The 12395-nt window shown below is 34.1% G+C and overlaps 1 protein-coding gene across 4 annotated transcripts in view; it reads left to right on the top strand.

Annotated features, from left to right (window-relative positions):
* Usp25 (ubiquitin specific peptidase 25) overlaps nucleotides 1-12395 on the top strand; it is a 127474-nt gene that overhangs the window by 19617 nt on the left and 95462 nt on the right. For all 4 annotated transcript variants that reach the window (XM_074072880.1, XM_020159807.2, XM_074072881.1 and 1 more), the window contains exons 2-3: nucleotides 5397-5474; nucleotides 8489-8633. In XM_074072880.1, the coding sequence (XP_073928981.1) occupies nucleotides 5397-5474; nucleotides 8489-8633 (223 nt within the window). The remainder of the gene's footprint in view (nucleotides 1-5396; nucleotides 5475-8488; nucleotides 8634-12395) is intronic.

The following is a 12395-nucleotide window of genomic DNA, read 5'->3' as shown; positions in this document are numbered from 1 at the left end:
GCCCTTTTACTAGTTAATGAATTTGTATGCTTTTTTGCCTATTTAAACTGTCTTTGTCACCTGACTCTGTCAAATCCTCAGAGGGTGGAGGGGAAATTTCCCTTTGTCCTCTTGAAAGAAAAGACATGTTATGTAAATGAAATTTTCTCTCAGTCAATTTTAGAGATTTCTTGTTATGGCAAGAGAACATGAACTAGAGCAGCTAAGTGTTATGAGGTTGATGCAGAAAGGATTTGCAAAAATAAATGTATGTACAGCTGCTCACCTTAAAATGCATTAATCCTCGCACTGATCGGTCACGTAGGATACATTAGTGCCCAGCAGTGCTTTATTGCATGATTCCAAAGTTTAAGGATGCCTTGGAATTTTCTGTTAAGTTGGGTTTTTTCTCTATCCTTATAAAATTTGAAGTTGTCCCTCTTGGGATGGAAACCTTTGACTTTCTTTCCTTTGCATTAAACTGAATTATTTCATTTTGGGAAATTTAGTTAAAGGAGCTAATAACAGACTTAGGAGTCAGTGAGCTCTTAGCACAAAATTTTTTCCTGCGTTGTAGTAATGCTTCAGTTTTCTTTTATTCTTATCTGAATATTTTATGTCATTGTTATATTGATTTTTTTGCACTGACTTTTCATTTTTCATGAAATCTTTAATCATAGAGTGGTGAGAATGTGGAGGGTATATGACCTGTAGAATTTTAAAGACCTAATTTCATTCCTATCTTTCTCTGCAAGTGCTAATCTGTTGAAGAGACTTCTGGAGTCTTCTGTGAGTGTAACTTCCAGGAGGGAGGGAAGGGAGTGTGTGTGTGTGTGTGTATTAAGTGAGATTATATTGTGGAAGCATTATATTGTGTACAGTCTTGTACAGCAAGAGCATAATAAATGCCAGTCTTCTTTCCTTAACTCAAACCAGTGAGTCTCCCTTCTTGCATCTTCAAAAAGTTATATGGATCCTAAGTGTGCTCTCTTTTGTTTTCAGTGAGTTTTGTGGGGTCCTTTTGTTCTACCTGGATAGAAATCATGAGTAGGTGAGGAGAAATTCTTGTGGTTTGGGCCATCCTCGACCCTGAGTGCCCGACACTTAGAGGCTGGATTGCAGATCTAGAGACTTACCACTCCAAGCCTTGAGAGCTAGGGGAACCAGTGTTCCAGGCTTAGAAGCTAGAGAATTATGGCTCTAGTACTCCAGTTGGAGGAGGTTTATTGAATATTCTTGCCTTCCATGGTCTAGTCAAGGGACCATGTTGAGCACCCCTCCCTATGCTTCAGGAGATAAGAAATTCATACAAGGAGGACCTTTGGAGCTCAGTAAAAGAGCTCTAGAGAGAGGAATGGATGGAATTGGATCTGCCATGGACCAGAAATTGCTAGTCAAGGAGGAGAGATGCATGCATAGTAAGTTTTTAGTTGAGGATCAGGGCATTATTACTAACTGGAAGTTTGGAAAATGGGAAGGTAGAAAACCTTGAAAGACAGACCAGGATCTTAACCACAACTGGAATAGCAAAAAATTGCAGGAGATAAAGGCACTGGTTTTCAAAGACAGGAAAAGCACAGTTAGAAGATGCTAATAAAAAAGAAAAGGAAAACTTAAGTGAGGTAGCTTCTCTGCCTTAACGGAGAATTTTTCTCATTGCTCATCTCTTAATCTCTTTTCCATTTCTTGCCAACTTAGCTAAGAAAATTCTTTCTACCTCTTTTCTAAACCATCCAGATTTCTTCTCCTTCCCCAACCTTTTGTCTTTTAAAATTTTTTTAAATTATTGTACAGTGTTACATTGTGAAATTTACAAATGTTCTTACAATATATCATAGTTGAATTCACCTCTTCCATTATTTGCCTTTACTCCCCTACCTCCTTTCCTGCAATAGTTTCAACAGATACCATTTTCCATTTTGGTAAGTGTGTATACAGTATTTGCACTATATTCACCCTCCTACACACTTTCCTTATATCCTCCCCTGTCCCTGGTACCATCCTCCCTGAAAGCACCTGTTCCACCCTCTGGTTCTCCCATTTTTTTAAAAGCAAAAAAAAGACAGTTGTTTGTGTAAGATAGCTATACACGGAGTTTCCTTGTGACATTTCCATGTATATATGTATTATAACCTGACTTTGTTCCTCTCTGTTTTTCAACAGGCTTAAAAATTCTATATTCATTCTTATATAGAGTACATCAACCATATTCACCTTCTTAACTTTTTTTTTTAACCTTCCCTCTCTTGTATGTGACCTTCCCTTAGCATGACCTGTTTTTCATAATGTTGCTTGTATTTGTATTGGGTCTGTATTCTGCATATGATAGAAAATATGCAGTCTTTGGCTTTCTGAACCTGGCTAACTTCACTTAAGATGATGTTCTCTACTTCCATTCACTTGACTGCAAATGACAAAATTTCATTCCATTTTATGGCTGAATGAAATCCCATTGTATATAAATACCACATTTTCTTAATCTGTTTCCAGTAGTGGGACATCTTGGCTGTTCCATAGCTTAGTGATTGCGAGTAATGCTGCAATAAACATGGGTGTGCAGGTGCCTTTATTATAACCTGACTTAGATTTCTTTGGGTATATTTCTAGGAATGGTACTGTTGAATCAAATGCCAGTTCTATTTTTAGTTCTTTGAGGAGCCTCCAGACAGTTTTCCAAAGTGGTTGTACTAGCTTACATTCCCACCAGCAGTGTATAAGGGTTCCTTTTCCCCACATCCTCGCCAGCATTTGTTGTTTGTGTTCTTGATGACAGCCATTCTAACAGGAGTGAGGTGGAATCTTAAAGTAGTTTTGATTTGCATTTCTTTATGGCCAGGGATGTTGAATATATCTTTGTGTGTTTTTGGTCATTTGGACTTCTTCCTGTGAAAAGCTCTGTTCAGTTCATTTGCCCATTTCTTCATTGGGTCATTTTTTTTTTTTTTGATCATGTTTTTCGATTTGTGTTTTTTGGTTAGACTGGGGTTGAAACTCAGGACTTTGTACTTGCAAAGCAGGTGCTCTACTGCCTGAGCCACATTTCCAGTCCTTTTTTAAGTATGTTATGTTTATTAAACTCAGACATTGAACTAGATAAAAAAATCTCCAAAATATTTTTATGTGACTTTAATTCATAATGTTAGGTGTTAACTCAGTCATTATTCCATTGTTGGTTATTGGTAATTATCTAAATGAAAATTGATAGAAAGTTAATAAGTTTGAAGACAATTTTATTTCTCTCATATTTTAGCCCTCAAAATTTGGCTATTTGATTCTTTCATTGAACTGTTATGATACTTCCTGGAGTTTTATGTAACTTTGCTTATGTGTTTTATTTTTTATTGTATTATTGGATAATCTTGATTAGCTCAGCCAGATCCTTCTTAAGGTATTTTCTGGAAATGAAGTTCTTTGATGTCATGGAAGACACTGCCAATGCCTATCCAGTGTACATTTTTCTGTTTCTTCTCTTGGTTTCCTTCTGTTGTTTTTGTTTGTTTAAATTAATAGAACCCTGATTTCATTTTCAAAGGAGTTTCTCCCTAGCTGAAAATTCATTTCCTGAATTCCTATGCAGCTGTGAGTGGCCTGACAACTTTATTCTTCATAGTGAGGTTTTATGTGGAATCCTATAGATGAGGTTTGTTAAAGAAGGCAGAGTAGGAAGACAGATAAACTTGAATCTTTGACACGATGGTGGGTGTCCTTATCAGGTCTGGACTGTATACTGCCAGTCTTCTTATGTTAAGAAAAAGTAAGATACCTAGAGTATTGAAGCTGCTCTTTAGATTGGACTCTTGCACATGTAACTGAATATAGTTTCTAAGTGATACATACGTTTTGTTTTGTTTCATTTTTTTGTAAAAGATATTTGGATGGGGTTGTACTTGATCTTTTAAATTACTCCCCCATTTAATTTTGTAATTTGCTTTAGTTTTGATTCCTGAATTTAACATATTTAAGTTATCAAGCATGTTTTGAAATGCACATTTTTCAGTTCTGACATCAAATCTGAATGTAGAACATTTTAAAACTTTTTAGTTTGAAATCATTTAAAATTAAAGTTTTGAGACTAATACAAAACTTCCTTGACATTATTATTATTTTCTGAACTATTTGAGATTAAGTTGCCCACATAATGCCATTCTATCACTTAAATACTTCGGTTTACATTTTCTAAAAGAAAAGATGCTCTCTTACTATGCTGCAATTCTTGAATTCAGGAATTGAATACTCATGCAGTTTCATCACTGAGCAGCTCATATTGTCCCAGTAATAACCTGCATCATTTACTTTGAGATGGAGTCTGACGTCCTGGGTTGCATTTGGTTGTCATGCTTCTATAGTCTCCTTTATGTGGGGACTCACTCTTTGTCTTCGGTTATATAGACACTTAAAAAAATATATAGCAGTTCTTTTGCATAGTGTTCCTCTGTTGGGGTTTCCTGATGCTTCTTCAAGATTAGATTAGGATTATGCATTTTTGGCAGGACTATCATAGGTTGTATATCATTTTGTCCTATTATTGGTAATATTAACTTTAATCTCTGGGTTGTGATGGTGACTATTAGGTTTTCTATTGTAGAGTTACTGTTACTCCTTTATAGTTTGTAAGAATGAAGTTTGAAATTTTGTAAACATTCTGTTCCTCAGCAAACTTTGACCCAGTAGTTGGAGCATGTGTTAAAGATTCTTGACTGATTACTGAGATAAATGTAAAACACTTTCAAGTAATATTTCAAGAAATCTTAAGGTATTCTACTGAGTAAGCTTTTTTTCATTATTTATATTGTGTGTGCTTCATTTCATGATGCTGTTTCATAATTTTGGGGAACTTGTTTTAAGAAATACAAAGATGTATGTAGGGAAGAACATGTTTCTAGTTTAGGGAATATGATGGAAGGATTTGATAGTGGAATCTCTTGCCCTGTTTTTCTCTCCAATAGATTATTTTATATAGATTAGTAGAATATAAAGAGAGCTGAAGTAAATGGGATAAATCAATTAAAATTAGGATCTTTTATGACAGAGGGGAGAATGAAATTAGCTTTTTCTTTGAATAGATCTTAGGACCCTTATTATATAATTACTGACCTAGCACATGGCCTGCCAAAAACATATCTTTCACAGACATCCCAGGTATTTCCCCTTGGGCTTAATCGACAAATGAACGCCTCCTTTTCTTCTTGGAGACATAAGTGAGTAAACAAGGAGGATAAGAATGGGACTGAAACTGTTAATTCAGTAAAACTTCTTGGGGAGTTATATAGATCAACTTCAGAAATATGAGAATTCATTAAGGGCAGAAAACTGTCTTCTAAAAAGGTGAAGTTTGCTCAGTCTCTCTAAAGTAAGAGGTATTTTCTTACATATTTTCAGAGAAAAAATAAATTCTATTTTTTTCTTCCTACCCCCAGCACCAGCAGACATTTTTGAATCAACTGAGAGAAATTACTGGAATTAATGACACCCAGATACTGCAGCAGGCCTTGAAGGTATGGCCTCTGTTTTTGGTATATCCCTATGAGGTTTTTAGTTATACCATGTGGTAGTTATGGAGATAGAGGAATGGACTTTTATAAAGTAAGAGCCTCACTCAATGCACTGCAATTTTGAGCATGTTAGCTTTCAGCAATCTGATGTTTCATGATACCTTGGAGTAATTAGTAACCTCTCTATATGACATGCTTTTCTTGGTAAAATGGTGGAACTGTGAATCCTAAAGCTAATGAATGATATTATTGGAGCCATGATTTTAGAATATAAATGGGAGTTCAGGGTGAGGTGAGTTAGAGCAAGAGGTGAAAGAACAGGGAAAAGTTAGAAAATGCATGAAGGGACAAAAACCTACATTTTTTTTCTTCCCAAGAAGGAGAAATTTAAATTTCTTGCCTTCAACTAATTATATCTTAAGAATATTCAGCTTCACATTCATTAGTAGTATGCATTGTTTGGTTGTGTCTTGGAAACATCCTCATTTTCCCACAGAGGTTCAGAGATGAGTCAAATCACATGGATAATTCACAGTGACAAAGATCAAGTGAATGAAAGATGTTCTTGAAATGGAAGTATATTTTAAGCTCATTTGTATATGGCTACTAAAGGTTAAAAGCAGTATGACATTTTTGTTACTCATAGTCGAGTACACAGCTATAGTCTTTACTCTATGGGACCGAAAGTTAATTATGTGTTTTCTGATTCTGAGCCAAAGGGTCTTTGTTTCCTGAAATAATTGATCTTTTAGATGACTATAGTGATAATGATAACTAGCACTTATTAAACAGTTAATAGTACCAGATACTATTTTAAGTTCTTTATGTGAGCTTACTCATCCTCATAACTCTGAGGTGAGTAGTGTTTTCATTCGCTTTTTGAAGATGAGGAAACAGAGGTTAAAGTAATCCTCCAAGATCACACCACTATGTGAAAGTATATGGAATAGAAGCCACAGCAGCTTGATCTCTGGATGCCAGACTAATTTTTTTCCTCTTTCACTGGAAGCCTTGCTTTGTCTTATTCCCATAAGGAAAATGATGAAATAGTACTCTTAAGGGCATTAGTACAGGAGCTATGAAGCCACTGTAAGTAGTTGCAGAGGAAGCAGAAGTGTCACACCTCAATGTCATGAATACGACATTTAGATGATTACCAGTCCTTCCTTTATTCTGATAAATACATGACTAAATCATTCCACGTCTGTTTTCAGCAAGTGCCTTTCCTAGTGTATCACAGAGTATGAGGCTGTAGCCCATCACTTTGCCAGCATAAATATGGAGAATTTTACTTTTCCTTTTTAACTTGAGAACTATACATCAAATTAAGTCTTGTCCTCATCCTCATTTCCTTTGATGTAGGTTGTGTGAGCACAGATTTTTTGTTTCCTTTCTCCCAAACTTCTGTTCCAGTTTTCATGACTGGGGGAAAACAGTGTATTTAAACCTTAATTTTGCCAATTAAAATTTATGCAGTGTTTAATAATGAGTTGATTCTCCTAGTAATAAAGAATCTACTTGTGGGAAACACACTGTCACTGGTTGATTTTGGCACTTTTGATTTATCAAGCTATGAAATTTCTGTTGTAGTTTTTTATTACCATGTGAGAGATTATATAAAGAGCACTTATTACATTTCTTCACATGTAGTAAGGGCTAAATAAAAATTAGCCATCATTATTGTAATTTATTTTTATTACTATTAATTGATTTATCTAACAGTGGAATACTGTATACCCATATTTTGGATGAGTGATTTAAGAATCTTATAATATTGATTAAGGTAGCATTTTTTAAAGCATTGGTGCATTTTAAATTGTACTCTTAATTTCCTATCCTTAGTGGCTGTTAGAATTAGAGTTGGGGTGGATTTTAGTTGTGTAGGCATCCAATATTGGAATCATCGCAATCCTTCTTCTATTATGTCCCATATTTAATATGATAGCCCAAAGTGTTGGACTATCTGACCTTCTCTCTTGTAGTCTTTTCTTAATACACAACCTTAGTAAACCTTTTAAAATGTAAGTCATGCCATATAATTCCTGTCCAGAACCTTCCAGAGGCTTTCTCTGATAAGTATGCTGAAGTTCTCAGAGCTGTCCATGTCATGGCCTTCTGTTACAGTGGTTATTGTTATTAATATCTGGGTCTCCTATGTTACTTTAGGTAGCTATCTTGTTGTAGTTATTTTATCATTAACCATGTGGAGAATAAAAAGATAAAACTGGGCAAGTCTTTTCTCATTACTGTGATGCTTTAAAAATTCTTAGATATTCTTATGGCCTGACAAATGCAAGAGCCTGAGTTCAAACCCCAGCACCACCAAAATGAGGAAAAGTCATATGGAAAAATTCTTAGTCTAGCATTATCACTTCTAAATGGACTTTAGACTATTATGTCCAGGCATGCTTTTGATGAGAACTAAGTAAAATTCATATATAAACTTGAGTAGGAGTATCATCTTGGTTTATTGAGTATTTCTGTCTCAAGAGTTCTGTGTATCTCTCCATACTGTCAAGCTTCAGTAAATTTTACTGTTTTCAATTTATGAGTATTTAACATTTTGCTTAAGTTAACCCCCAGGTATGCATCTAATACCCAAATTATAAGGATTATTTTTATTGTCCTTATTTATTGAAGTAGTATGTTAAGTACTCATTTTTCACTCTTACAAGAGAAGTTCCAGAAAAAAATTAATTTACTCATTTGTTTGAAAATATAAGTTTATAACTGAGTTTTATTGAGCTGTATGAAAGTAATAGAAAACTAAGAAATTAGAGAATTGATTTCTTGATTTTTTTTTTACATTATACTAGTAGTTTTAATAAGTGAATTATTTTTGAGATAGTGTACTTTGTGATGAATTCATATTCTACAATTAGCGTTATAGATAGAATCATTTCAAATCAGTGATTTTTGTTATGAAATATTACTTACTATGAAAAAAAATTACATAAATTTTGTGAGAATGTGCAGTTATTCCAAAGCATTGAATGTTCCTGTCTTGATGTTTGAAGGATAGTAATGGAAACTTGGAATTAGCAGTGGCTTTCCTTACTGCAAAGAATGCCAAGACCCCTCAGCAGGAGGAGACAGCTTATTACCAAACGGCACTTCCTGGCAATGATAGATACATCAGTGTGGGAAGCCAAGCGGATACAAGTAAGTTTCCTTTTTCTTCTAAATATTTTACAGAAATGTACTGAAAAATATTTTCATGATACTATATTAATTTTGCTTAAGCAGTGGTGAAGAACAACAAAATAAGAACGGGTTTAACTTTGGTTCCTTTTAATGTAGTTGAAAGGAACACACTTTATTAGCCACATCATGCTTTTGTTTTTCCATATGAGAGGTCAAAGATTTTATGTAAGTTACTTATCCTTTCATGAGCATTGCATGTAGTATTCAATGCTTTGAAGTATGGAACAACTGTATTTATTATATTCATCCAAATTCCTAGAATTTTAAATGACCACAATCATTTGTTTTCTGGACTTTAAGAGTTAGTTGAGGGCTTAGTAATACTTAAAGGTAAAGTATTATTTCTAGTTACTAATAAGTTTACTGTTCAATAAATCCCTTCCCCCACCCTCTGCTACCTAATAAAGATTTGGGTGAAAGGCTTATGATTATATAACAAAATCATCCTTAATCCAAAAATTGGGAAAGACATTCTTTTTGGAGACACCACATACATACATATAAACACGTATAAATACATATATGGAAGATTTTATGGGGGGGCGCTATGTTTTTTTTTTTCCCAGTATGAATGCTTTGTTCTTATGTAGCACTCAGAGTTTTTGCCTCCGAATCTCATTGCAGTTTAGTAACAGACATGGCTGAGGGTGTAAAGATAGAGCACCTGTTAGCACATGTGAGGCCTTGTAATCAATCCTTAACACTAAAAACAAAAAATACTTTATATAATGCAAACATTGTTATGCACTGTAGATTTGAGATGTTTGATTGCTAACATGTTTTAAAGAGGATTTCTGGTTTTTGTTGTAGACCTTGTCCAAGTTAGGAAACAACCGGAAAGAGCCCATTGACTTCTGTCTCACACAAGTGAGAATACTCTTCTGTCTCGCCCAGTTTATAGATGATGGCAGAAAAGTATTGCATACTCGATAGACCAGTTGCTTATGTCCAGTTACAAGATAAACTGTGACTTGGCCTCCTTTATATCTCCAGCTTCTTTTTCTGCTGTTTTCTCCTCATTTTACACTGTGATAACAATACACATTGCTTTGAAGTTCCATGCAACCAGTGCCACTTAATTTTACACTTACTTTTCCTTCTGTCAGGAATTCCCCTAAGCTTTCCCTCTGTAACTAAAGTTACCTTGTCTGAAAAGAGGTCAGGAATTGCATGCTAAAAAATGTTTTTCCTGGTGTTTAGATTGGGCCAAGTGTCTCTCCGGCTAATAGAGCATGCCTCTAATAAGTATTACTGTTTTGAACATTACTGAAGCTCAAAAATGTTTGCTGAGTTAATTTTGATAACACTTATGGAAAATCACTTTGAAGATTAATAAAGGCTATCAAGTTGAGAAGTTTGTTGCAGAAGTTGAAACAGAGAAGTGGTCAAAGTGTAGGATGAATTAGTATTGAGAATAACATCTCATTTCTTTGAAAAGTTCTGAGACGTGGAGGTGGAACAAAATTAGGTAGTAGACAAAAAACAAGAATAATTTTGACTAAAGACAACTGGATAAAGTGAAGCAAGCAGGAAATTAATAGGGTTTAGTATTCTAGTTAAATAGATAAAATGATTTTAGGTATTTGTGAGCTTTTGATACAGATGGTACATGTGGGGACATGAATAGCATATAAATTGTATAAAAGAGACAGTTAGAATTATGAGACTGTTAGTATCATACTGGAAACTGCTGCTTAAGCAAATGTTAACACCTCTTCAAGACTTGATAAGGAATTGTGAAAATGTCATGAAGGGCAAAAAGAAATTTGATTAGGTGCCCTTAAGGAAAAAGGCAACTGAATTTCAGAAGGCATGTGTTTCATTTGTTGATAATTTTTTTCTGTGTACATCTTGAAAAATATTCATTGTATAATTTATTTTTCACTTGAAATGAAAGAGAAATGAAGTTTCTGGTTGTTATCTCAACAGATTGCCATTTTAAATAAATTGCTGTTGTGGTTTATCACACCTGTTCTTCTAACCAGGATGCTCGCTGGGATTGCGTGCTCATAAAGTTGATTTGATTTGAGATATTGAGAAGCAAACTTGTAGGAATTTAATGTGATGATTGTATAATGATAGTATATTAGTATCATATACTAATGAAAAATAGCTGATGGAATAATAATACTTTTCCATTTAACATATTTATATCATGCCTTATAAAAATTTCTATGAACTACAACTACCTTTAAGAATTAGACTTGACTCAGCAATTAAATTTAGTGTTGTCATACAGCACCTTGCATGGTTTAAAACTGACAAAGTAAGATGATATCATGCATCTAGCAGATAATAAAAATACTGTGCAGTTATTGTTGAGAATTAATGAACTTTTTGTGTATTTGTAAAAGGAATGATAGAACTTACATGTGAGAAGAAAATAGAAAAAGTACAAACGAGTACATATGTAAGTTCAGGCCTTCATTGAAAAAAAACTGCATAAGTGCTGAAGGAATGTAGTGTAATGTAGCAATAACATTGTGATGGTATTGTAGATTTTCAAAACAAAAAAATCTCATTTTCTCTCTCTCTTTTTTTTGGTGGTACTGGGGTTTGAACTCAGAACTTTGTGCTCTCTAGGCAGTTGCTCTTCCATTTGAGCCTTGCCTGCAGTCCACATTTTCTCACTTTTATGTGAACTACATTGTTATTTGAAAGTTGGCCATAGTTGAACCTGATTCTTTCAGATATGGCCAGGTTTTATTTTCAGTCATTTTTTTTTCTTTTTTAAGTATAAAATTTACAACCATGACTAAAAAATAAACAGAGGTCATGCTATCATAAGCATGTCATCTGTTGGTTTCAGTGCTGACAAAACATCTTTAAGACTAAATACTGTGTTTCCTTGTTGATGGAAGTTGGAATATAGCTATTTGCAACTGTTTCTTTGGGAAGGAATGAAGTTCATTTTTATGGTGACTGAAAAATTTAGTTTTTGAACAAATGTTTCCTATGTTGGGCTTACTGTGAAATTTTTCTTATGCACATCCTAGTATATAAAAGGCAATTATAAATTATGTCAGTTGTTTGAAGAACCATTTTATTTGTGATCCTTAATATTGAAGAAGTAATTACTTTTTCAGTAGTAGAACAACCATGTGCTTTTTTATAGCTTATTTTTACCTTTCATCTTTGAGAGAAATAGGAAACGTCTCAAGGAAATCTTGTATTCTGCATAATAAGGAATTTAGAATAAGTGTACCTGATGTTTTTCTATAATTTTGGTAACATTCCATACTGTAATATAATACTGTGTTGGATTCTGGGAAAAGCCTCAAGTCATTTGTAATATAAGTAGCAAAAATTCTAGGCAACTTTTTTCATTTCTTGGATTCTGACCAGATTATATGACACAAGTTTTCATGAGTGTCTTGTATCCCAACTTACATTGGAAATATAAATGTTTTGGAGTTTCACAATCAAAATTACTCATAAAAATGGGACTAGGACCCAAGGCAAGGTGTGTGTATAGGTGTACTTAATATGAATAAGAGAAATTCTGGGAAGTTTTTTGTGTCCTGGCACATACTGTCATGGCAATGAGTATACAAGGCTTTTGCCCAATATGAGACCTACGGGTTGTATGTCAAGTAGTGGAGCACATTCCTAGTAAGCCAGAGGCTCTGAGTTCAAATCACATTACAATTGTAAATAAATAAATAAATAAATAAATAAGCAAACCAGTAAACCAACAAACAAGGCTTCTTTTTCTTGCCC

Source organism: Castor canadensis, chromosome 5, assembly GCF_047511655.1.
Source record: "Castor canadensis chromosome 5, mCasCan1.hap1v2, whole genome shotgun sequence".
NCBI lineage: Eukaryota > Metazoa > Chordata > Mammalia > Rodentia > Castoridae > Castor > Castor canadensis.
This window is presented reverse-complemented; position numbering and strand designations above follow the sequence as displayed.